Source organism: Pan paniscus, chromosome 4, assembly GCF_029289425.2.
Source record: "Pan paniscus chromosome 4, NHGRI_mPanPan1-v2.0_pri, whole genome shotgun sequence".
NCBI classification, from domain to species: domain Eukaryota; kingdom Metazoa; phylum Chordata; class Mammalia; order Primates; family Hominidae; genus Pan; species Pan paniscus.
The window spans coordinates 92,155,876-92,183,608 of record NC_073253.2 but is presented as its reverse complement, the minus strand read 5'-3'; the positions used below and the strand labels follow the sequence as shown (position 1 = coordinate 92,183,608).

The 27,733-nt window shown below is 39.7% G+C and overlaps 1 protein-coding gene across 2 annotated transcripts in view; it reads right to left on the bottom strand.

The window, feature by feature from the left end:
• Positions 1-313: 313 nt before the first annotated feature.
• Positions 314-27,733, bottom strand: part of ERAP2 (endoplasmic reticulum aminopeptidase 2) — a 58,466-nt gene continuing 31,046 nt past the window's right edge. For both annotated transcript variants that reach the window (XM_003817930.6, XM_034960263.4), the window contains exons 14-19: positions 24,737-24,893; positions 24,090-24,274; positions 21,053-21,214; positions 20,395-20,535; positions 18,081-18,162; positions 314-16,382 (exon numbers count right to left, since the gene is read on the bottom strand). In XM_003817930.6, the coding sequence (XP_003817978.3) occupies positions 16,239-16,382; positions 18,081-18,162; positions 20,395-20,535; positions 21,053-21,214; positions 24,090-24,274; positions 24,737-24,893 (871 nt within the window). In that variant the 3' untranslated portion in view covers positions 314-16,238. The remainder of the gene's footprint in view (positions 16,383-18,080; positions 18,163-20,394; positions 20,536-21,052; positions 21,215-24,089; positions 24,275-24,736; positions 24,894-27,733) is intronic.

Below are 27,733 nucleotides of genomic sequence, written 5' to 3'. Positions count from 1 at the left end.
CCAGTTCAGATATTATATAGTATACGCAGAGCTACATTTTGTTAGCATACTTCACACATTGTATTGCTTAAATAAGACGCTCTTCTCTATATTTTAGGTCATGTCATGTTCCCTTGAAGTTACTTTTGCAACCAAACCACTTAGTATAGGAGATATTTAAAACACTGCAGCTTGTTAAATCACCTCACCTCACTTCACCTGTAAGCTACAGTCTATCATGCTTTTAAGTGTGAAACATGTTACCTTGTGTTTTGTTTTACATATCCCAACTCTGCAGAGACGTGATAAAAAAAAATGCACTAGCGAATATAGGTGGATCATTATGTCTTTTTGAGATTTCTTTGACAAAGAGACAAATGATTTCTTTGCCAACCTCTTGCCTCCCACCCCTCCCATTCCTTCACACACACAAAGACATGAAGGACCATTTAAAGGCATGTAAAAATACAAAAAATAAAATTAGCAGGGAGTGGTGGCACACACCTGTAATCCCAGCTATTCCGGAGGGTGAGGCATGAGAAGCTGAGGCATGAGAATCACTTGAACCCGGGAGGCGGAGGTTGTGATGAACCAAGATCACACCACTGCACTCCAGCCTGGGCGACAGAGCAAGACTCCATCTGAAAAAAAAAAAAAAAAAGACGTGGTTTTGTATAAGAAGTAAAAATAGTGAACAAACGAAATGTTTCAGAATCCTACCTAGGAGCAAAAGAATAATAATGAAGTTTGTTTTGTTTCAATGGATACTGTTTTACATTTGACTTAATAGAGCCTTTCTGAGGGAATATGATATCACAATTTCACAACCAAAACCCATTATGTTTTTATCTTTAACACCCGCCTATCCTCCCACACAGAACTTCCTCTTTAGTTTAAGAATATGACAGTTTAAGTTATTATGAAGTTACGATTCATTATCAAAGGAGATAATGTGACATTATCTGCTATACCCATCTACTGTCTTCGGAATCATTGCTCTCTACCATTTAACACTTGAAAACCATTAATTTGGAGAGTTAATTATAATACATAATAAATAGCATGACAGGAAAAAATATAAGCACCCTGAAAAACAAATTGCATTTGTTTAAAGAACTGACAAACTTGATAATCAATGAATATAGGGATATTTTTATCAAAATAAAACACTTGGTATTCCATAGATCAGCAAATCCGAGCCTCACATTGAAACAGATAAGGAGGGAACTACTGTCTAGAGAGGGTAGAATATTTATGCACAATCCATGAGCAGACATGGACTGGAACTCAGGCCATCTGTGTTCTAAACCAGTGCTTCAGAGTTTTCTGTTGCCTCCCAGTTTCCACAAGCAAATTGGGGTCAATGACAAAAATCCACGAAAAGAATATGGAATAGAGAGAAATATAGCTAATTTCATCTATTAGAAGTCTATTCCATTAATCATTTAATTAAGATTCCAACTTAATTAGTTGATATTCCATAGGGAATTTGGATTCAGCCCTACTAAGTGATCTTTCTAATTATTTTGAAATAAGCAACAATACATTAATTCATTGAACACATTTGAAAATGTTATTTGTTCAGCACTCGAATAAATGGAGGAAGCTGCTTCCCGCCAGGGCAAGGCTGACCATCATGAGGTTTCCGACCACCCTAAGGACCGAAGGAGTCAATATCTCATTGCCTTTGTAACCCATTTGTAGCATACATACACTGCATTAATTAGTAACGTTTGAAGTTGTATCAAATCAAGAAATGTTTAGAGCACAGAAGAAAGCAGAATAATTATCTAATAAAGTTCAAGTAGAGCTTAGGCATTAGCAAAAAAACGCAGCCAAATAAAGTGAAAGGTTATTACTTGGAAAGAACAGTGATATACTAGTTCAGATTCCTTGGGCTACAAAAGACAAAACTCTGAGTAAAACTAGTTTAAATGATACAGACATTTATCATTTCATATAACAAGTCCAGTGATAAGATAATCTTCAATTACAGCTCACCAGCCTCATCAAGACCCCAACTTCTCTCTCTCCATTCTTCAGTCCTCTATATGAGCAATTCCCCAAAGCCCAGACTACCATATGGTCAAAAGTTGGCTGCAGCAGGGGAGGAAGAAGGAACTTACTCTTCCGTGTCTCTTTCTTGAGAGCAGGGGAAACCCTTCTCAGAAATTCCCCATTAGAATTCTCCTTAGGTCTCATTTACCAAAACTATATTTTGTACATTTGTAGACCAATCACTGGAAATGAAAATGAGGTTATAATTGAGACAGAGTAGAAATGGGGCTTAGCTTCACCTCACCTCTACTAGAGCATTCTTTCATGCACCCTCACCGAGCACAAAACCTACACTACTACCTCACTGATGCCTTAATGTTTAAACCATGCCTTTTACTTAAAGAATTCCAGGAACTAGGCTGGGCACAATAGCTCACACCTGCAATTCCAGCACTTTGGGAGGCCAAGGTGGGAGGATTGCTTGGGCCCAGAAGTTCAAGACCAGCGTGTACCCCACAGCAAGACCTCATTTCTACAAAAAATTGAAAAATTAGCCAAGCGTGGTGGTCTGTGCCTGTGGTCCCAGCTACTCAGGAGGCTGAGGTGGGAGGATTGCTTGAGCCTGGAAGGTGGAGGCTGCAGCAAGCCAAGATCACACCACTGCACTCCAGCCTGGGCAACAGAGTGAGATCCTGTCTGGAAAAAAAAAAAAAAAGATTTCCCAGAACTGGCCTTAGGAGATGACCAAGGTTGTGGAGTGTCCTAGGTAGGGAAGGAATGCTGAACAATTGATTTACAGCCTTGTTGCCTCTGGCTGCCCATTACTCAAGATAACCATACTAACCAGGTAATGCTGACCTGCATAGCCTACACATGATATGCTTTGCCCAGTCCAGCCTGCATATCCTACCCCTGATGTCAATTCCCGCACTTTGCCTAATAAAAAACCACGACTAGTTCTTTTTGGGGAGTCAGTCAGGGAATTCTCTCTTTTGTGCTACCTCCCTTATGTCCGAGCATAAGCTCCAATGAAGGCTTGTCTAGGGAAACTGTTTTGGCCTCACATCAATCTCTATTGCATTGACAGCCCAAGAACCAGTGGTCAGTAACACTATGACTAGTTTCTTAGACAAAGTACAGCCTAAATCTGCTGAGTTTAAGATCACCTTCCTTGTTTCGTATGGGAGGAGAGGGGTATTTGAACAAAACCATTTTCCATTCAGAAAGGAAAAGGGGAGTGTCAACTGAGGAATGATGAGGTTCACAAATTTGGAAAGTTATTTCTCATAAAGGGTTGCAGCCTGTAGGGTGGCCATGCTGACAGGCTGACCCCACAGCCAGAAGCCAGAAACAGACACTCTGAGGGAGGGGCCAAGAGAACAGGAATTTATGCTGAGCAGGGTGGCCAAATATATGTATTCAATAAGCTATAAGAGGAGTCATGAATATTTATCAAAGGATAAATGTGTGCATGCGCAGTGGAGCTTCATGCCCCTTCATGGGTCCCATATACAAAAAATGGCAGTGTTAACATGATCCGATGGTGGAGTTTTCAGTCCTCTGACATCAAAAGGCGAAGCAGAGGACATGAAAACTCTTACTGTGCATTCTCTGGAGATGGGCCAGAACCACTCCATGTGGTGATCTCTTATCAGGCAAAAAACTAGAGGCAATATCAGGTGGTTGGTTGATATTAGTGGTGGAATCTTTCAAAAGGGCTGGTTTCCGTTTAGCCCTTAGGGAAGAAAGGCTAATCCTGAATATTGAGGAAGGGGTATAATAAGGCTTGTTTGACCCTGGCATCCTGTCATGAATGAGAATTTAGTTTTCAAGGTTACCCTGGGGTCCCCTTGGCCAAGACATGGTCTGTTCAGTCACTTGGGAGGCTTAGAATTTTATTTTTAGTTTACAGGAGTTAAGCAACCAAAATGTTAGGCAGGCAACCTAAATGTCCACTAAAGGTTATAAACACTGACATATTTTAATAAATAAGTGCCCTAAGGCACTTATATAGGAAAAGTAAAGATGGAGCCATTAAATACAATGTAATTTTTTATATAATTGATTAATATAATTAGGATTACAAACCAAGAAGTGGTATATTATTGTAAATGAAAAGAGTCAAACTCTGTAAAATATTTGAAGAGATTTATTCTGAGCTAAATAAGAGTGGCCATCACCCATTACAGAGGACCAGGAGATCCTGAGAACATATGCCAAGCATGCCTGTAGTCCCAGCTACTTAGGAGGCTGAGGCAAGAGAATCATTTAACTGAGGAGGCAGAGGTTGCAGTGAGCCAAGATCATGCCACTACACTCCCGCCGGGGTGCACTACACTCCAGCCTGGGTGACAGAGTGAAGCCCCGTCTCAAGAAGAAAGAAAGGAAGGAAGGAAGAAAAAAAAGGAAGGAAGGAAGGAAAAGAAAAGAGGGAGGGAGGGAAGGAAGGAAAGAAGGAAGGAAGGAGAAAGAAAAGTAGATCTAACTTATTTTGAGCATGTGTATTAGTTTACTAGTGTTAGCAATGGCAAATCCGTCGGGTCTGCAGAAACTCTATTTCTGCCTTCTTGGAGGAAAGAATTCTGCTGAGGGGCATAAGGCAGAGAGACTGAGGCAACTTTTAGAGCAGGAATGAAAGTTTATCAAAAAGTTATAGAGCAGGAATGAAAGGAAGTAAAGTACACTTGCAAGAGGGCCAAGTGTACCTGAGAGATCCAAGTGCACTGTTTGGCCCTTGACTTGGGGGTTTTACACATTGGCATGGTACCAGGATTTCTGTGTCTCCTCCCTTGCTTTTTCCCTTGTGGTGGGCTGTCTGCATGTGCTGTGACCTGCCAGCACTAGGGAGCGATCACCTTACTGAAGTTGTACACATGTTCACTTGAGGTGTTTTCCCCTTACCAGTTGAGCAATCCTAGAGGAAGGCCATATACTTGTTGTATGCCATTTTGCCTCTTAGTGCACATGCTTGAGCCCTCTTACCCATCTCCTGAGATCTTACTGAGAAGCTGCTGATCACCAGCTTCTGTTGTTTTCTATCTATTGCGAGATTGCCTTTCCCTGACGCTGGCTGCAACCAGTTACTATTTTAGAGAGACAGTATAACAATTGCCTCTCTAAAATAGTAGACATGGATGGGGAGCTCTGCTGTCTTGCTCATGTCTGCCTGGCTACCTATTCTAACACTAGGGCTACTGTAAAACCTAGTGCATTCTGAATGACTTAAACAACAGAAATTCATTATCTCATAGTTCTGGAAGATAGAAGTCCAATATCAAGGTGTTGGTAGGACCATACTCCCCCTAAAGGCACTAGGGAAGGATCTGTTCTAGGCCTATCTCCTAGGTTCTAATAGTCCCTAGGCTTGTGGCAAGTAACTCCAGTGTTCACATGACATTCTTCCTGTGTGCATACCTGTGTCCAAACTTCCTCTTTTAATAAGGACACTAGTCATATTGAATTGGAAGCCCACCCTACTCCAGTATGACCTTATCTTAACTAATACATCTGCAACAACCCTATTTCAAATAAGGTCACATTCTGAAATGTGGGGGATTATAAATTTAACAGATAAATTTTGGAGGACACTATTCAACTCATAACAACTTCATTGTAATGGAAATAAGGTTGAAGATAAGTATCAAGAAAGTATGCTTCAAAGGATAGTATCAAGAAATGAAAAGATAGCCAGGCGTGGTGGTTCATGTCTATAATCCCAGCACTTTGAGAGGCTGAGGTGGGCGGATCACTTGAGGCCAGAAGTTCGAGACCAGCTTAGCTAAAAATACAAAATACAAGAAATTAGCTGTGTATGGTGGTCTGTGTCTGTAATCCCAGCTACTCAATAGGCTGAGGCATGAGAATCACTTGAACCTGGGAAGCAGAGTTTGCAGTGAGCAGAGATCATGCCACTGCACTCCAGCCTGGGCAACAGAGCAAGACTCTGTCTCAAAGAAAGAAAGAAAGAAAGAAATGAAAAGACAGTTCACAGAATGGGAGAAAATACTTACAAACCAAGGGACTTCACAAGGGACTTGTATCTAGCATATATAAAGAATTTTTAAATTTAATGATAAAAGATAAATAATCCAATTAAAAGTAGGCAAAGGACTGTAATCCCAGCACTTTGGGAGGCCGAGACGGGCAGATCACGAGGTGAGGAGATTGAGACCATCCTGGCTAACACAGTGAAACCCCGTCTCCACTAAAAATACAAAAAATTAGCCAGGCGCGGTGGCGGGCGCCTGTAGTCCCAGCTACTTGGGAGGCTGAGGCAGGAGAATGGCGTGAACCCAGGAGGCGGAGCTTGCAGTGAGCCGAGATTGCGCCACTGCGCTCCAGCCTGGGCGACTGAGCGAGACTCCGTCTCAAAACAAACAAACAAACAAAAAAAGTAGCAAAGGATCTGAATATCATTTCTCCAAAGAAGATATACAAATGGCCAATGAGACATGAAAAGCTGTTCAGTGTCATTAGTCATCAGGGAAAAGCAAATCAAATCCAAAATAAGCCACCACTTCACATCTACTAGGATAGCTACAATAAAAAAACCAGATAATAGTAAATACTGGCAAAAATGTAGAGAAATTATAAGCCACATACACTGCTGATGGGAATGTAAAATGGTGTAGCTGCTTTCAAAAACAATCTGGCAGCTCCCCAAAAGGTTAAGCAACAGTTACCATGTGATCCAGCAATTCCATTCCTAGATATATACCCAAAGGACCAGAAAACTTATGCACATTCAAAAACTTGTACATAGACTGGGTGTGGTGGCTCACACCTGTAATCCCAGCACTTTGGCAGGCTGAGGTGGATGGATCACTTGAGTTCAGGAGTTCAAGACCAGCCTGGGCAACCTGGTGAAACCCTGTCTCTATGAAAAATAAAAAAATTAGCCAGGCGTGGTGGTGCATGTCTGTAGTCCCAGCTACTTGTGGGGCTGAGGCGGGAGGTTCGCTTGAGCCTAGGAGATCGAGGCTGCAGCGAGCTGAGACTGCACCAGTGCACTCCAGCCTGAGCAACAGAGTAAGACCCTGTCTTGAAAAAAACAAACAAACAAACAAAAATGGTAGATGAATGTTCATAGCTGCATTATTCACAATAGCCAAAAAGTATAAACAACACAAATGTCCATCAACTGATGAATGGATAAATAGAATGTGAAACATTTATATGCATGATAGAATATTATTCAACAATAAAGAGAAAGTACTGACATGTTAAAATGTAGATGAACCTTTTAAAAATTATGTTAGGTGAAAGAAACCAGTTACAGAAGACCATATATTGTTATTATTCCACTTATTTGAAATGTATTGTATCATTCCATTTATATGAAATGTCCAGACTAGGCAAATCTATAGAAACAGAAAGTAGATTAGTGATTTCCTTAGACTGAAGGGAGGCAAGAATGGGAAGTGTCTGCTAATAAGTATAGGGTTTTTTGTTAGGGTGATGAAAACATTCTGAAATTGATCATTTTGCTAGGCACTCAACCCTGTGACTATACTAAAAACCATTGAATTATATACTTTAAATGGATGAATTTTATGCCATGTAAATTATATCTCTGATATAAAACTGATAAACTGATATATGAAAGACTTGAGGTTATACTTTTTAGAAACCATAATAACAATGCTTGATTAAAATGAAACAGTAATGGCTGGGCATGGTGGCTCAAGCCTGTAATCCCAGCACTTTGGGAGGCCCAGGTGGACAGATCACGAGGTCAGGAGGTTGAGACCATTTTGCCTAACACGGTGAAACCCCATCTCTACTAAAAATACAAAAAATTAGTCGGGCATGGTGGCACGCGCCTGTAGTCCCAGCTACTTGGGAGGCTGAGGCAGGAGAATCGCTTGAACCTGGGAGGCAGAGGTTGCAGTGAGCCGAGATCACGCCACTGCAGCCTGGGCGACACAGCGAGACTCCGTCTCAAAAAAAAAAAAAAAGCAAATTATACTGTGAGTATCTCCATTCACCATTGCTCAAGCAAGTTTGTTTTCCCCCATCTGGTTGCTACTATTTAAAAAGGTACAGATTTCATTCAATTAAACACTAACCTATTTAGAAACAGAAATGCTATAGAAAATTCTACAGGTATAGATATATCATTTCCATTTTTTTCCAAATGGAACCCTAAGCCTACTAGAAATGCTTAGAAAGAAATCTTCACTCTGGAAATCCAAACTGTGGTGACTGTTAAATTTCTTGAAGGAGCTTGTTAACAAAACAGATTTCTGGGCATTGTCCCCCGAAATTTCAATTCAGTTGGTCTGAGATATTGCCTAAAATCTGCATCTTTATCAAGTGATTGTGACACAGGTGGTCCTCAGATAATCCTGCACTGAAGGAATTCTAGGGTAAATAAGGAGCAGTGTGTTTAGTAGAAACTGCACTACATTTACTACAGGGTAAATGAAGGGCAGCCCAGGACTGAGGTGAGAGCCTGGGCCCTGGAGGTAGACTCTTAAGGGTTCAAATTCTGCCTCTGCCACTTCCTACCTCTGTGCCTGGGGCAAGTTCCCTGAGCTTCACTTTCTCCTTTGTAAAATGAGGACAAGTACCCTCACAGAGTTAGTATAAGGATGAGACAAATTCACATAATTATACTTAGAACAGACTGGCACAAAGTAAGCACTAAAGATGTATTTGCTGTTACTATTGTATGTGAATTATAAAATTTAAATACCATGTAGATCACTTGCAAAGAAGTTTAGACTTGTAATAGCAAACCAATTTCTATAATGGTAACATATTCCAATCTGATCATTTAAAATAATGATGTGCTGGCAAACCAAGTTTTCGGTGTTGAGTTGGCATCTAAGCCCTAGGTTGGATGGGGCCTACCTAGGCCAGGAAGTGACTAGGATGATGGGCCTACCTATATAGCCATAAAAAGCAATCACAGCCTTTCTTCCATAAAAGTCAGAAGATAGAAAAAACATTTTTTGAAATGATGTGGGCCAGGCACAGTGGCTCATGCCTGTAATCCCAGCACTTTGAGAGGCCGAGGTGGGTGGATCACCTGAGGTCAGGAGTTCAAGACCAGCTTGGCCAACATGGTGAAATCCCGTCACTACTAAAAATACAAAAATTAGCCTGGCATGGTAGCAGGTGCCTGTAGTCCCGGCTACTCGTGAGGCTGAGGCTGGAGAATCACCTGAACCCGGGAGGTGGAGGTTGCAGTGAGCCGAGATCACGCCATTGCATCGCGCCCAGCCTGGGCAACAGCAAGACTATATCTCAAAAAAAAAAAAAAAAAAAAAATCTGATAGCCCAAATTGTTATTGACTTGCTCTTTCTAGAGAGATGTTTATACTCTTGAATACTCTGATTTAGTTTTCCTTTTTGTTTGTTTCTTACAGCTATGCTAAAATAAAGCCTGCCCAAGGTTCACTCCCATAAAATGTGTCCTTGAGCTTTTTGTTTGTTTTTTAGCTTGAGAAGGTCCTATAATATTTGTGCTGAAAATTACATTTGACTATGATTCTTGGCTGACTCTCAGCTGATTCAGGTGCTTTTTTCCTCCCTTTGGCTGATGGTTGCCAGCACAGGCTGTCAGTCAGTCAGCACCATTTATGGAGGGCCCCTGGTGTGCAGGGCCTCAAAGAGACCTCAAAACAAAACAGGAGCTAATGCTTCACTTTTATGGCACATACAATCTATTGGGCCAATCAGGACAAGCACACAGGATACATACATAATACATGAAACATGACACAGACATATACCATCGTGTACTAGCAGGATCAGCCTGAGGCAAATTTTCCATTTCTTCCTCACTTCCAGGTGCTGCTTTACAGCCGACAAATATTTATCAAATGACATCTGTGTAACATCCTTGAGTAAGTGACAGATACTGCCCTTAAGACCCTCCTACCCAACCAGTACTTTCTAAGCTATTGGCCACTTTCCACAATTCACTCCCCAAGCCCCTCTCCCAACTTCAGGGTCCTCTTTCTCTCCTCAGGGCCCTTTGCTTAGCTAGCTATAAAGAAATATTAATTTTTTAAAATGTCACACTAAAGCATGACTAGTGAGTTACAATGTAATATTTTAACTTTTTATTAGTCCAAAGGAATAAATCTATAATGGTGAAATTATAAAAGAAAAGGCAACTGGATATTTTGACGTGTATGAAGTTTCTTTCTTTTTCTTTTTCTTTTTTTTTTTTTTGAGACGGAGTCTCACTGTGTCGCCCAGGCTGGAGTGCAGTGGCCTGATCTCGGCTCACTGCAAGCTCTGCCTCCTGGGTTCCCGCCGTTCTCCTGCCTCAGCCTCCCAAATAGCTGGGACTACAGGCGCCCGCCACTGCGCCTGGCTAATTTTTTGTATTTTTAGTAGAGACGGGATTTCACCGTGTTAGCCAGGATGGTCTCGATCTCCTGACCTCGTGATCCGCCCGCCTCGGCCTCCCAAAGTGCTGAGATTACAGGCATCAGCCACTACGCCCTGCCTGAAGTTTCTTTTTTTAGACAGCACGTTTTAGGTTTGGATTTGCAAGGCCAGCACTGTTGCTGTTATTTCTTTCCAGGTCCTCAGTGAGACCGAGGGGTCAACAAATAGTATGTTTCCCTTGGTCTTAAAATCCAAACAGCCAGGACCTGGCGTGGTGGCTCACACCTGTAATTCTAGCCCTTTGTGAGGCCAAGGCGGCAGGACAGGAGCTTGAGACCAGTGTGGAAAACATAGTGAGACCCCCATCTCTACAAAAATTAAAAAATAAAAATTAGACAGCCATTGTGGTGCACATCTTCAGTCACAACTATGTGGGAAGCTGAAGCAGGAGGATCACCTGAACCCAGAAATTGAAAGTTACCGTGAGCTACGATCGTGACACTCCAGCTTAGGCAACAGAGCAAGATCTTGTCTCAAAAACAAAAAAACAAAAAACATCCAAATAGTTAGGCCTCGCAGAGCCACAGTTGTTTGAAACTAGAAGAATAATATGCTTGTCCTACCTAATAATTGCTTCTCTGTAAGATATAAGTTATGCGCTTTGATTAGTAGTTGCATAACTTTTATCTACAGATAAGGCACAACTTAGAACAAGAATAAATAAATACAAATCTTTAAATGCTATCCAGCCTCTTTCACTAACAACTTATTCATTGTTGCTTGAGTAACTCTAATTTAGTCTCTGAGTGTGAGTGAAGTTAACTCACCCGGACAGAGGGTCTGACAACTGCGAGCTCTGTCTGGTTCACATAGATTGTGCACAATTGTTTCAAACCAGATCTTTCTTTTGATTCCTATTAGCTCAAGTCTCTCTACCTGTTTGCTCCCAGCCAGCTAGAAAGCCCTGTTTGTCCTTCTACGACTCCTGCTTTTAGTCTTTGGCTCTACATCTGAAGATATGAATAGAAAGAAAATAAAATTATATGCCAGCAGTCTTACGTGCCCCAAGCCTCATCCTGGCCTTTTTCCATTTTTGAGTTTTAAAAGAGTATTCTTTCTATCCTTTTCCCAACTCCAACTCAATATATTAGAGACGAGATAGAATTTGCAACTTAATTGACTAGAAAACTTTTTTTTGTTTTTGTTTTGTTTTTTTGAGACGGAGTCTCTCTCTGTCGCCCAGGCCGGAGTGCAGTGGACTGATCTCGGCTCACTGCAAGCTCCGCCTCCCGGGTTCGTGCCATTCTCCTGCCTCAGCCTCCCGAGTAGCTGGGACTACAAGAGCCTGCCACCGCGCCCGGCTAATTTTTTGTATTTTTAGCAGCGACGGGGTTTCACCGTGTTAGCCAGGATGGTCTCGATCTCCTGACCCTGTGATCCGCCCGCCTCGGCCTCCCAAAGTGCTGGGATTACAGGCGTGAGCCACCGCGCCCGGCCTAGAAAACAGTTTTTAAAGCGGAATACAGTTTTAAAACTGAGAAAAAAATGTCCTTTGTATGTTTTCAGTATTTTCACAGACAATTTATTCTGGCTAACTCAAAATGAAGTTTATAATTTTAACTGTGGTATTCTTTGGATGACTAAAGGGACATACCAGGTGCTATTACTATGGGAATTCCTTACGGAGGAATGAGCCTGAAATATAGTATTGAAAGAAAGAAATATGACATAATTCAACAGAGGAAGGCATGAATTTTGAAGTGTGGGAAATCATGTGTGTAAATAACAAGATGAGAATTACTGAGTCATGTACTGAGAATAGAAAACCAGTTTCCTGACCTTCTCTGTCAGCATAGTAGAGGATTAGGACATCTGGAAGAAAGAAGAATACATTTGTAAAAGATCTTGAATTTATGGTTGGGAAGGAAAGATTGTAGAAACGAGTAAGAAATAAAATGTTTTTCTACCTTGTTTGTTAGTTAAGTATGCATTTCTCAGACTTTCTAAAGATTTCTCACTATGAATACTAAACATTTTCCTGATTTAAATCCTAAACAAATGATCTGTTTATACTGCCAGCTTTCTAAGTATAATGCAGACTTAGGTATTTGTACATAAGAAAATAAATGATTATGGTTTCTGGGAATATGCTAGAATAGATACCTTAACTGACCTTCCTGCTAAAAATAACTAAAAATGTAGAATAAAATTATTTTAATGCATTGATGACCTGGAAAGTTAGTAAGGAATACTCTTGGATCAGAAACTAAGTGAAGGCAGGAATCCCAAGGGGTAAGCCGAAGGCTGAGGCCAACTTTCACCTTGAGAGCATCTGAAGCTTCTGTTTTTATGCCTTCGAGAGTGCTGGGGACAGATGACAAAGCCCAGGGCCTGCCCAAGTTAGGGAGCATAATAAAAAACAAAATTCAGGTACAGCCTCTTTGCAAAAGACTCATCTAAAACTAAAGGATCCAGAAACATATCAGGGGAAGTGGTAACTTAAATATTACTAGAGATCAGAGTTTAACATCTGGTACTGACAGCTACAGAATGTATGAATAAGAAGAAAGTGAATTAACACCCTTTTAAGGAAACTACCCAGCACAGACTATTAAAATAGAAGATTATATGAAATACACATATGCTTCGACCTAGTAAAGCCACTTCTTTCATGATCCTTTTCAGACTTTCTTCCTTATGATTTGGAGACCTGGCTTTGATGAGATTAAGGTACCAGGAAGCAGACAACCAAGTGCATGATTGGTTTAAAGTTTGTAAATGTATAAGTTGTAAACCACTATATGTTGAAATTTTAAAAATAGTGATACATGGTTACATGGATGAAAGAAGGTCAATAAAGAATAGAAGTGAAGGAAAAGTAGCAGAGTAAAAATGTGGCCATTTTGAGCAGGCTTATGTTTGGTAGACATTAGTGTTCAGGTGGAAAACTAGTTCCTATGACTATTTGGAGGCTTGCTCTATGGCTGGGGGTGGGATAAAACACAAAACAAAAAATTTAAAAAACCAAAAACCCCAGGAAATTCCTCAGAAAATCAGGATTCCTTGCAGTAGTTTCTGGCCAGTTCTGCTCATCTAGAACCTCAAATGGGCTCAATGTCATAACAAGGAATGAAGAGCAGTAGCATGTACTGATATAGGAAAAGAAAATCCTTACCATGGCAGTTAGACTCCTTTTTTTTTTTTTTAAATGACAGGGTCTAGCTCTGTCACCCAGGCTGGAGTGCAGTGGCATGATCTTGGCTCACTGCAACCTTCACCTCCCAGGATCAAGTGATCTTCTCACCTCAGCCTCCCGTGTACCTGGGACTACATGTGCCACTATGCTAGGCTAATTTTTGTATTTTTTTGTGGAAACAGGGTTTCGCCATGTTGCCCAGGCTGATCTTGAACTCCTGGGCTCGAGTAATCCCCCTTCTTGGCTTCCCAAAGTGTTGGGATTACCTGCATAAGCCGCCACACTTGGCTAGTTAGACTCTTGAGGGTCAAAGTGTCCACTCTCCCCCATACAAAGCCATTGGTTCTGGGCTTTCATAATCTGAAAGATTTCTCATTATGAGTGAGTTGCTGGAACCACATAATTCTCAATGGGCCTTGTGAAGAATGGGGGAGGCCCAGAGAAGTCGAACCTGTTCACCTCATCATATATTCATGATCTTGCATATAACTTTTTCACATCTGATTCATTCAGGGTAAAAGAAAGTAAAAGTAACACAACCAAGTCTGAAGTTGGTGTTGGTGGCCTGGCATCTACCACAAGGCTTTTGAAATACTACACTAATAAGTACAATACATTTATTTTAAAAAATCTATTTATTTATCAAAACAGTATTGGCACAGTAATTCTCATATTATCATCAAATAATAAAATTGCTACTTTCTGTACTCAATTCTTTAGAATCCTAGAAATTGCAAATGCATTCAATTTAACAATATTGTAAATGACAATACAAAAGAAAGAACTCTGCATATTTATGGAAACATTGTTGATGGTACAGTTCTACTGAAACTCATACACATTTCACTATTTAATTTACATATGGTCTTGTTGAAAAAAACCAGTATGTTTTACTTTTTCAATTTCCTTATGCTAAAATACATGTAATTCTAAAGGATATCTCTTAGGTGTTATAAAAACCAAGGAAGGTCCACCACCAAGTCAAAGTTAGAGTCAAAGATACTTCAAAGATTCCATGAAATGATCTGAAAACAAATTTAACCAAAAAATGTGTACTGTATTGGGGCACATCCATGGCTACCCAAACTGTATTCTATCTCTGACTGTGGCATCAAAGAAAGGTATATGGAATTATAATTGACCTTCATGATATTGCTCCAAAGTGGATTGACTAACACTTTCCCCTCTTGACCCAACATCCCAAGTTTTCCTTAATAATGCAAACATCAGTCATTTACATATTGTTTTGAGTCTTTCTAAAACTTATCTGTATTTTTATACTGTCTCATATATAGGATCACAAATTAAGTTTACTATCTGTATGTAGAGTGATCTTTTCTTTCTTTATTCCAAACTACCTTATTCAAATAATTAAGAGAAGCATTTAGCAGGGCATTTCAGAGAGCAAGAAGCGCCCTTAAAAGAAGGAGGTGGGGGGTTTCCTTAAAATATGAAGAAATGCTAAAGCTGGGTTATAAAATATGGTGCTGCATCTAAATATTTACATTCAATTATCATTTAACCCAAAATACACAATACAATCTAATTCTGCAAATTTCAAAAGATTTATTAAAAATGCAATAGTGTATGAATTATATTCCTTTCTCTCTTGTATCTCTGTGAGGGCAGATTCAACTTCATTTGGAATGATCTCAAAAATCTACCCTTGAGGTTCTTCATGAATGTAAGGCTTAAACCAAATGGTATGAATTATATTCCTTTTCCTCTTGTATCTCTGTGAGGGCAGATTTATTCAGTTGACCATTCATTCATTTGACCAGAAACCATTCATTTGGAATGCTCTCAAAAATCTACCCTCGAGGTTCTTCATGAATGTAAGGCTTAACCCAAAAGGCCTTCCTGGCCTTCTTGATAAACCCTGACACCTAGTTTCTAATAATCTGAGATTTGGTGACAAAGTCTCTGGTTTCCTGATCCTTGCCTTTCATAGTTTGTATATTTTATGCATTGGCTAATTTTCCTTGGACGTAAAACTGGTTGGGCAAACTATAGAATACTAAGCAAGGTTAAAAAAATTAAAGAAGCAAAACGGTGGCATAGCGTGAAGCAATGGAGAAAGTCACTCGAGGCTAAATAATTACAGCTGTATCTATATATCTATGTCTGTATCTCCACATATATCCATTATTCAGGAAGTTTACTTTTAAATAGGATACTGAACTGGCCTTCCCCCACCACTCCATCATCATGCATCTTTTGGCTGGATATGATAGCTGAGAGCAGGCAGCTGCACTGCCTGATTTCTTGAGACTTCTTGTTGGTTAGACAAAATATCCACAGCTCTTGACTTGAGCTTCACTGGTGTTACCCTGTTTGACTTCATGCAGGCAGTCATGTCTGATGTACCTTTTCTTTTCTTTTCTTTTCTTTTTCTTTTTCTTTTTTTTTTTTTTTTTTTGAGACAGAGTCTCGCTCAGTCACCCAGGCTGGAATGCAGTGGTGCAATCTCGGCTCACTGCAAGCTCCACCTCCCGGGTTTATGCCATTTTCCTGCTGCAGCCTGCCGAGTAGCTGGGACTACAGGCGCCTGCCACCATGCCCGGCTAATTTTTTGTATTTTTAGCGGAGACGGGGTCTCACCATGTTAGCCAGGATGGTCTCCATCTCCTGACCTCGTGATCCGCCCTTCTCAGCCTCCCAAAGTGCTGGGATTACAGGCGTGAGCCACCGCGCCCAGCCTACTTTTTCTATTGACCATTTAAGTATTAACCAGTAGCCAAGTCCTCAGAGTGGGAAGATTCTTCTCCAGCCATTTTATATTTTTGGTTATCGTTTCCAGAACAGTTTGAAAAATATCCAGATGTGATCCTTGAGCCTCAAGAGATTCAAAAAATAGTTTCACCTGTAAAATATTGAAGAAAAAAATTACTAACACTTTGTCTTGGCCGAGTGTGGTGGTTCACATCTGTAATCCCAGCACTTCGGGAGGCCAAGGTGGGCAGATCAATTGAGCTCAGGAGTTCAATACGAGCCTAGGCAACATGCCAGAACCCCTGACTCTACAAAAAATAACAACAACAACAACAACAAAAATTAGTCGGACATGATGGTGCATGCCTGTAGTCCCAGCTACTTGGAAGGCTGAGGCGGGAGGATTGCTTGAACCCAGCAGGTGGAGGTTACAATGAGCCAAGATGGTGCCACTGCACTCCAGCCTGGCTGACAGAGCGAGGCAGTTTCAAAAATAAAGAAACAATAAAACCACTTCGTCTTCCAAAAATTTTCAAAAGAGCTTGCAAATTACATACACACAGGTATAGGCATTTCTCTGCCAACCTCTAAAAGGTTATTTTCTACTTTTCTGCATAATTGTTCACTTTATTTTCAAACAATAGGTAAAGTAAGACAAAAATTATAAATCCTCATCTTACAAGTGACCACAATGTGGCTAAAGAAGTTAAATGATTTACCCAAGTCATAGAGTAAATGGTGAGCTGGGATTTAAGTTCAGGAATTCTGAATTTGCCTAAAGGGTAAATAAATTCAAGATTTATTGTGAAAAGAAGATGCAAAGACTATAATGCTTTTTTTAAAAAAAAAAAGATAGGCTGGTGGCTCACGCCTGTAATCCCAGCACTTCGGGAGGCCAAAGTGGGTGGATCACGAGGTCAGGAGATCGAGACCATCCTGGCTAACACAGTGAAACCCCGTCTCTACTAAAAAAAAAATACAAAAAAATTAGGTGGGCATGGTGGCAGGCTCCTGTAGTCCCAGCTACTCGGGAGGCTGAGGCAGGAGAATGGCGTGAACCTGGGAGGCGGAGCTTGCAGTGAGCCGAGATCGCAAGCCACTGCACTCCAGCCTGGGCAACAGAGCAAGACTCCGCCTCAAAAAAAAAAAAAAAAAGATAACTAGAATTACCAACAATAGTTTTGTTAAAAAGATCATTAAGTACGCTTCCAAACTTTAATATAATCACTCTTGCATCATAATACAATATGAAAGAAATAATACAAAAGGGCTCACCTCTCAAGTCTATTTTCATTTTGAATGCTATGAATACACGTATTTTAAATATTTTAAGAGTCAGGGGCTTTTTTTTGCTGTTGTTGTTTTTTTTTGTTTTTGTTTTTTGTTTTTTTGTTTTTTGAGATGGAGTCTCACTCTTTCACCCAGGCTGGAGTGCAGTGGTGTGATCTCAGCTCACTGCAACCTCCGCCTCCTGGGTCCAAGTGATTCTTCTGCCTCAGCCTCCCAAGTAGCTGGGACTACAGGTGCGCGCCACCACATTCTGCTAATTTTTGTATTTTTATTAGAGACAGGGTTTCACCATATTGGCCAGGCTGGTCTCGAACTCCTGACCCCATGATCTGCCTGCCTTGGCCTCCCAAAGTGGTGGGATTACAGGTGTGAGCCACTGTGCCTGGCCAAGTGTCAGGTTTTAATCCTGTCCCTTCCATTTACTTGCTATATGGCATTGGTCAAACAACTTTTTTAAAAACTAAAATGAGAACTTCAAATCAGATTATATCTAAGTTTACTTTCAATTCCACAATTTGAACATTTATTTTGAAATTGTTAAAAACAGAAAGTCACAAACCTCTTGCAACTTATCCTTGGAAGAAAAGTGAGCTGTTGTGCCAGAGATGATCATCCTTATGTCATATGAGCCCAAGTCAAATCTGAAAATAAAAAGAAACACCATAGAAAGTCATAGAAATACTGACCTTATGTTTATTATATCCTGTATTATATTTTTAATGTATATTAATAACTATGTGATAAGCTTGTGTATTACAATAGATACGGTGAATTACCACAATAACATTCATCCAGTACAATTCTAAAGCTGTGAAACTTATCAAATTTTACTATAAAATGAAAATGTAGATACAGCTTCTTTGGGAAATATGGTTAGTTATTCAGCAATGTTTATGTTTAATTTTATGTTTCTGTTTAAAGCAGTGTTCCCTACTTTTTTTGTTACTACATACTCCAGTCAGTAAAGATTTTTTGAGCAAGAACTTCCCAATATACATATTTTTATTTATAAATTATATGGGCTGGGCGCGGTGGCTCACACCTGTAATCCCAGAACTTTGGGAGGCCGAGGTGGGTGGATCACCTGAGGTCAGGAGTTTGAGACCTGCCTGACCAGCATGGAGAAACCCTATCTGTACTAAAATACAAAAAAATTAGCTGGGCATGGTGGTGCATGCCTGTAATCCCAGCTACTCAGGAGGCTGAGGCAGGAGAGTCGCTTGAACCCGGGAGGTGGAGGTTGCAGTGAGCCAACATGGTGCCATTGCACTCCAGCCTGGGCAACGAGAGTGAAACTCCGTCTCAAAAAAAATAAATTAATTAAAAAAAATTATATGCATATGTTAAGGTATGGTAAAAAAATTAAAAGCATGAAATAAATAATGTATTTAACTTTTTATACTATATATCATTTATGTTTATAAATTTATAACAATATAAAATTTAAAATTAGATAAGAAATAATAGACACTCTAATGTATTGCACTTCTTGCACACTTCCTCATCCCATTTTGGATACCACTGTGTTTAAACATTGTGTTTAGTGGGGCAATGTTACTTGGTTGAACTCTCATTCACGGCCACAGAATGCATCCTTCAACCCAATGTTTTATATATGGAAAACTTGTACTATAGGTCAAAGTGATTCATGTTGATAAAGCAGAGCACAGTTACAGCTCAGAAAAAAATATGGTTCCAAGTCTAGGCTCTGCACATGGTTGGGCAGGGGCATCATTTCCTGTTTAAAATGAAATCCACAGCATTGTAGATTAAGGCTGATCATTTCAGGAGGAAAATGACAATCATGAAAACAGACAAATCAATGGCTCAAGTAGAGTTTTAAAGGAAACATACACACACATACATATTAAAGCAGTTTCTATTTGGTCTCATGTGGACGTCAACTCCTTGAGCATTTGGGAGAGGAGTGGAAATGTGCTTTTTGCTTACGCAAAGCTGTGTGAGGACTCTAAACCTTCCACGGCTATGAAATGAAAGAGAAGGAACTAGGAATTAATGATATCAGGGATGCTAACTGACCCTGACATAAACAAAGCAAATCATACCTCTCTGATTCAAGATATTTTCATATAAGTCATAAATGACATTTTAGATTTGGATGGGGAATGGCTGAATGCCTTATAGGGTTTTGTGATTGTGTGTGTGTGTGTGTGTGTGAGAGAGAGAGAGAGAGAGAGAGACAGAAAGCAATGCTGTCTTATACATTCCATTCCAACAAAATCTAATCATTATTGGTTATTTCTGAGGGATACTTTAGATCCAGGAACATATTGAAATGAGCTCCAGTTCTCCCCAAAGTTGAAACCCCAGAAAAGACTCAGAACCAAAACAATTTGGAGGGAGGGCTCCCCAAACACTCCTGACTGGGTTTCTTTCACCTGAACCAAGGTCTCCACTGTGCCACCTCCACAGGGGCTCTAGGGGTGAGGAGTAGCTCTTACCAAAATTCCTGAGATTTTCCCCCAGTACAAAACTGCATTAACAAATGAGGCCACATATGTGTGATGCACTATACAAGGCATCTTGGGATTCTTCTGGGCTGAGGAGAGAGCCAAGAAGGGATGGTGGGAGGGGGCTGATGACTGCATTTAATTCAACTCGGACTTGATGCCAGCGGTTTCTTGCCTGGACTGAATGAGAGAAGGCTGTTTCCCATTCCCTTATTCTCATGTCTCTCCCTTACTCCTGGATAGGATAATTTGGGCTAGGGAGTTTCAAAGTTGACTCCACTGAACTATTTGGATACAAATGGTATTATTTATATGCTTTGAGAAACATTTGATTACACTTGGTTTGAGGCAACTGAGACATCTGCATGGAAGAACAAACATTCGATGAAAATGAATACCAACTTTTTCAGAAGATGGGTCCAATTTTCTCTTACAAAATCCCATGCTAATTGCTGCCCCTTTGGACGTCTGGCAATCGCATGAAGGAGAGCTGCCAAGTTCTGTGTCTTGATAACCTTTCCTTCCATTCCTAGTTCAATTAACCTGAAGAAAGAAAAATAATTTGTTTCTAAATAGTAGGTATTATGTACATGGACATTAACTCAAGCCACCAATATATTAAAAGAATAGAACAGAAAGAGGCATGATAAAAGTATAATTACCAATTTTTTAATGTTCCAATTAAACTTTTACTTTTTTAGAAATAATTTTTATTTTGTTCCTATCAAAAACATTTACTTATTATTTCAAATAAGTTTGATTAGCATCGTTTACACATCTTATATGCAAGAATGTATTTTTACAACAATAATTTTTCTTCAAGTTTCTGAAGATAAAACATAACTGCTTGTCTAGTATCAATCATATGATTAATAACTAGGGAATACCTGTTTTCACTATTTGCATTTTGTCAATATATTCTTTTCTGAAAGTAAAGTTAAAGCCTACACATTCTGATTCAATTATCTTATGCCTTTAAAACTGGTGGCTGAAGTTTTAGTGACTTCACTGAATTTGTGTCAGTTTACTTATAACAATTTAGTTAAATTATTGAACTTACTTCAGTAACTTTTCCTGATGCTTGCTCGTTGACAAAGCATACAGAATTTTGTTTTGTTCAGCACTTGACATTGACAGTTCATATTGCTCTAAAAGGTAATTCCATCCTGCTGTTGTCTGAGCACCCACAGAATACACAATCTTTAAAACATCTGTTGGTATACTGTAATATCAAGCATAAAAATGAAGAAAAAGTTTTATGAAAGAAAAACTTTTTTCTTATGACAATTTTAAGTCCTATAACACAATAATCTCTGAACTGCTTTCAGTACTCAATGTATTAAATCTTTTTCTCTGCCGAACTCTTATAAAAATATTTTATGTGCTTTTACTCTGCAAATTATTTGTGTTTTATCTCCTACTGATGATAAAATGTTAGCAAGAAAATAAGCATAAAATTTTAACCTACTCTGAGGTGAAAATAGAAAGTTGATGTAATCAACAAATATAAAAGCTTTCTGAAATACAAAACTACTGGTTTATATAAATTCTATCATTTAGTGGCCACTATTGGTGCTATAAGATTTTTTTTTAAAGATGATTACTTGATGCTTTTTTATCACCAAGTTGAAGGCATTTTTTTCTTTTCTTTTTTTTTTTTTTTTTTTTTTTTTGAGGTGGAGTCTCACTGTCGCCCAAGCTGGAGTGCAGTGGCGCGATCTGGGCTCACTGCAGGCTCCGCCCCCCGGGGTTCACGCCATTCTCCTGCCTCAGCCTCCCGAGTAGCTGGGACTACAGGCGCCCGCCACCGCGCCCGGCTAATTTTTTTGTATTTTTAGTAGAGACGGGGTTACACCGTGTTAGCCAGGATGGTCTCGATTTCCTGACCTCGTGATCCGCCCACCTCAGCCTCCCAAAGTGCTGGGATTACAGGTGTGAGCCACCGCGCCCGGCCATTTTTTTCTTTTCTTTCTTTCTTTTTTTTTTTTTTTTGAGACAGGGTCTTACTCTGTTGTTCAGGTTGGAGTGCAGTGGCGTGATCATGGCTCACTGTAGCCTCAGCCTCCTGCACAATCCTCTTGCCTCAGCCTCCTGAGCAGCTGTGATTATAGGCACATAGCACCATGCCTGGCTAATTTTTAATTTTTTTTGTAGAGATGGGCTCTCACTACGTTGACAAGGCTGGTCTCAAATTCCTGGGCTCAAGGGATCTTCTTACCCCTTGGCCTTACAGGCATGAGCTACGGCACTTGGCCTAGTTGAGAGCATTTTCTGAGGCCTGTCTGGGAGTCATCTGACTCTCTAGGCCTAGAGAGTCTTAATTTGGTACAATTCATTAGTGTCTAGTTATTTTATAATTTTTTAAAACTGTTAAGATGCAGTGACATGATTTTCTGTCCTTCTACAAAAGACACCACTATTTTGATTTTTATTATCTTGAGGACATTAACCAGTTTTTATTCTAAGTGGGCATATGACTTTTTAATCCCAAATGTCAACGGATCAATAAGAACTGTTATTGATGTCTCAGAAAAAACACAACACAGAGCATTGAGGAGGGAGCCAGAAATTTGCATTTGTCACAAAGTGACCATATGGTAGAGATTGTACTAGTCTCCATACATCTTATTTAACTGTCAAAAGCTACCCTCTGAGATAGTTATTATCCTGATTTTTTTAAAGCGGAAATAAATCTCAGAAAAGTTAAGTATCTTGCACAAGATGACATAATTTGCCATTTGCAGATGGGATTTAAACCTATGATTCTAATGCTTTGGCTACTTCCTCTATACTATATGTACTTAAATACCCCAAGTGACATTTGAATAATATAATAAAGATCAAATAATTATAATACATATTGTTTTCATTTTAGTGTATTTTGCTGAACAACTTTATAACAATTGGTAACAAACACATTGTAAGCTTCTTGAAGGTAGGCCACATGGTTGTTTTGTTCACCACTTTATCCTTAGCTCCTACAGCAATACCTGTCTGCCATAAAGGAAATGTGCAACTAGTTACATTTCAAATCCACAAATGAATGAATTAATCAATTAATCTATGTAAAGAAATTCTTCATTAAAATTCATACTAGCAATGTTGGAGTTTAGAAAAAACCAACAATATTTAATCACATATTTTTTATTGTGAGCATAAATAAGTTTACCTAGAATATTTTCATAGGTATATTCAACATGTTGAACACTTATATCTACTGTAGGTGGGTTACTGCAGGTTAAGATTATCTTTCTTGTAACTAGCATAAAGATGAAATAATAGTATTCTATTTTGTATAGGGCAGTAGGATGTTTACATTTTAGCTTCACTCATACAACCCATTGAAACAGAAACAAAAAGAAGAGAATAATAGATTTAAAAGGTTTTTTTTTAAGTTTTTTTTTTTCTAAAACTGATTTCAGGCTTGAATCCCAACAAGGAAAAAAAGTCCAAAAAGAAGAAAACTTGAATTACTTTTTTAAAAAGAAGAATTCAAGAAAGGATTTCAAAAAGCTCACAGATTTAGTTATAGCGAGAGAAGTTATGATACCATCTTATAATAATTTGGCACAGGAAAAGTTTTTTTTTTTTTTTTTGAGACAGGGCCTTTCTCTGTTGCCCAGACTGCAGTGCAGTGAAGTGATCTTGGCTCACGGCAACCTCTGCTTCCCAGGTTCAAGCAATTCTCCCACCTCAGCCTCCGAAGTAGCTGGGATTACAAGCGTGCACCACCACACTTGGCTAATTTTTGCATTTTTAGTGCAGACAGGGCTTCACTATGTTGGCCAGGCTGGTCTTGAACTCCTGACCTCAGTGATTCACCCTCCTTGGCCTCCCAAAGTGCTGGGATTATAGGCGTGGGCCACTGCATCCAGCCAGCACCAGAATAATGGACACCATTACATTTCATGGTAGAGACTGTACTAGTCTCCATACATAGCACTTACAATGTGAGAGCATGAAACAGGGTTTGTAATGCCCAGCATGTTTTTTTTTTCTATCCTCACTAAAAGGTTTTAGACCTAATGTCTTGCTTGATCAAAGACTTTTACATCAAAGAGAAAAGAACAAAGGGTAGGACAGAAGTCTACATCTACTTTAATTTTCCACTGGATTCCATCCACTGAGAGAAGAGTTCAGCAGCTTTCTGGATGCAAGGAGCATGGTTCAGGTCACAGGCCAGCTTCAAGAGAGCCGAGCGGAGCATCCTGTCCCAGACTGAGCCCTTGTCACTCCAGCTTTGCCTGTCAATCACTGGCTTAAAATACTGAAGAAGGTAACGCTGCAGAAAATATGAGATGGTTAACAGAGAGGCTAAATTTAGTCCTTAACACAGTTCTTGCCCATCTAAAGGGCTCAACTCTAAACTTTCTGCATCTTTCCCAATCTTTCCCCAAACAGTGTATCTTTGTATTTCTCTTATCTTTTTCTGGCTCTTACCCACCATACTTAGGAAACAGTTTTTGCATTTAAACATGGTTTAATTTCCTATCTGAAAGGGGAATATCAATGGGTATAAAATAAAATCACCTTTAGTAGAGATGTTTTGCACATGATCCTGGTATCTAGCTCTTAGGATTGGCAATGGTAAAGAACAAGGGTCATTGACCATTACATGCTATCAGTCAGTCCCCCGAGCTGCTCCAGATTTAACCTCAAGGACTTCACACAAAACAAACTGAGCCTGACTGATACTCCAGACACTGTGTATTTACTTAATACATTTTCTAAAAGCAACACAAACCTTGAGGTTTTCAGAGATATCTGAAATATTCCTTCTGTCCATCATGTGGTAAAACGATTCCAAGTAACTCAGACCTTCGAGAAGTGCGGGGCTGCTTGTTTCATGTTGGAGGTAGTAAGTCATGTCAAGAGCTTTGTCTAGGGTCAGTCTCCCTGCACTGAAGTATAAAACAAATGTCAGTGGTTTGTGCATATCTTATAGTTTTTAATATTTTTAACATTAAAACAAATATGAAATAGAGAACAATAACAGAAGTAGGTCATTATAGCTGGACCATTCAGTTTAAATCTTAGCTCTGCCACTGACTAGCTGAGTAATCTTGGACAAATTACCAAACCTCTCTGGACCTATTGCCTTCTTTATACAATGGGGATAATAATACTGTCTTCCTCATAGGCTTGTTGTGAGGATTAATGACCTAATATTTTAAAAAGCATTTAGAATAATGTCTACCACATAGCAAAAGGTTAATAAATGAAATAAATATTAGCCAATATTAACATTTAGTACCAAATAATATCAAACTTTTTACACATGATTTCATTCTCTAACTGCTTCATGTGTGGGTTTGACTTGTTTCTCCAAGTACATTGGGAACTTTGAGGACAGGTGCCATGTCTTGTTTTTCTTTGATGTTTGTCCTTAATCCTATCAGAGAAGCGGTAATCATTGTGAATAGGACAAAACAAGTATTTTCATCTTTTTAGATTCTAAAGTTACATGCCTTCTCTACGTTTTCTTCTAGTGAGAAGAATAAATAACAGGTTTATTATTCTAAGTACAAAATGCTGGGGCATCTTCTGTAGAGGAAATGAACGATTATAACCTCACTATTGGAAAGTGCTCCTCAGGTGTGTTTCTGGGAGGCTGTGTTGCACACAGAGTCTATAAGCCATTCTTGTGAACACCCAACTCCCAGAATAACACAATCGTGTGATGTGGAAACTGATTCCAGAACAAAGGGTGTCTCCTCTGGGCTTATCATTAACATAATGCTCTACCTCTTCTGGGCTTATACATGTTTTAAATTCCTGTCTAAAAAGAGGGAACAGAGACCAGAAGGAAATGAAAAAGAACCAACTTTTGTTGTCCCTTTAATCTTCTCAATCATGATGACTTGCTGCTTTAAAACAGACTTATGGAAATTTTTTTCAAAAATTTCACCTGAAGACGGAAGGCTGGACCATATACTCCATGATTCTGTGGTCTGCCATATATATATATATATTTTTTTTTTGAGACAGAGTTTTGCTCTTGTCACCCAGGCTGGAGTACAATGGCATAATCTCAGCTCACTGCAACCTCTGCCTCCCGGGTTCAAGCAATTCTCCTGCCTCAGCCTCCTGAGTAGCTGGGATTATAGCCATGTGCCACCATGCCCAGCTAATTTTTTGTAGTATTAGTAGAGACGGGATTTCACCATGTTGGCCAGGCTAGTCTTGAACTCCTGACCTCAGGTGATCCACCCGCCTCGGCCTCCCAAAATGCTGGGATTACAGGCATGAGCCACCTGGCCCGGCTAGTCTGCCGTATTAAAAAAAAAAAAATCCACAAAATGTTGCTACTCCTTCCCACCTGTGTGAGCAGCACAATACCTGGCACAGTTGATACCTTAGCATCAGCAATAGGCGGAAATGATATTCCAGGGCCACAATTTTAAGAAGAATATTTGACATATTAAAACTACTTTATATTAAGCCAGTTTTTCTTTCCAGCCCAGCCTAATTGATTTCTTACTAAAATCAATGCCATTATTAAAAATATTTACTTTTATAGTTGCCTATTTCTTTTAATTTTAATATTTATTCATAAGGGACTCCTTTTCTTTTTATATAGTTACCGAATTGTTTAATTAAAAAATCTAAGTCCTCATTACTAACCCTATGCTTCAAAAAATGCATAGAATGTTATCTGAATGTTTGTTTAGCTTAAAGAATAAAACATATATAAACATAAACCTTAGCTCAACAGTAAAAGTCCACACCTACTTACTTGTATATGATTTCAGCTAGATTGTACCTTTGAGAAATAACATCATATTCTTGAAGCACCAATTTGGGTTTTCTGTTTTGTTTTGTTTTGTTTTGTTTTGTTTTTGAGATGGAGTTTCACTCCTGTTGCCCAGGCTGGAGTGCAATGGCACAATCTTGGCTCACTGCAACCTCTGCCTCCCGGGTTCAAGCGATTCTCCTGCCTCAGCCTCCCAAGTAGCTGGGAAGGCACCCACCACCATGCCCAGCTAATTTTTATAATTTTAGTAGAGACAGGGTTTCAACATGTTGGCCAGGCTGGTCTTGAACTCCTGACCTCAGGTGATCTGCCCGCCTTGGCCTCACGAAGTACTGGGATTACAGGTGTGAGCCACTGCGCCCAATGTGGGGTTTTCTTTTTAAGGTGTGGGACTAAAAGAAACAAATATAGCTTTTTCTATAGGCAAATTGAAGTTGTCATTTCAATTCCACTCAACTTATCCAAGACCCATGTCTTTAAATTACATTTAAAATGTATGAAAACCGAACTAAAATAAATATCAATTCTTGCATCAAATTCTCTCTCCATGCTGGGTGCAGTGGCTCACACCTGTAATCCCAGCAATTGGGGAAGCCGAGGCAGGAGGATTGCTTGAGCCCAGAAGTTTGAGACCAGCCTGGGCAACATAGGCAGATGCCATCTCTGCCAAAAAATTTAAAAATTGATTGGGCATGGTGGTGTGTGCCTGTAGTCCCAGCTACTCAGGAGGCTGAGGTGGGAGGATCACTTGAGCCCAGGAGGTTGAGGCTGCAGTGAGCCATGATCGCACCACTGCACTGCAGCCTGAGTAAAGCCCTTGAAGAAGAGCAAAGCCCTTGAAGAAGAAGAAGAAGAAGAGGAAGAAGTAGAAGAGGAAGAGGAGGAGGAGGAGGGGGAGGAAGAAAAAAAAAGAGACAGTGTCGTGTCGTGGTTAAGAGAATGGCTCTGGAGACAGCCCTTGGATAACAATGTCTTGTCCACTAAAGA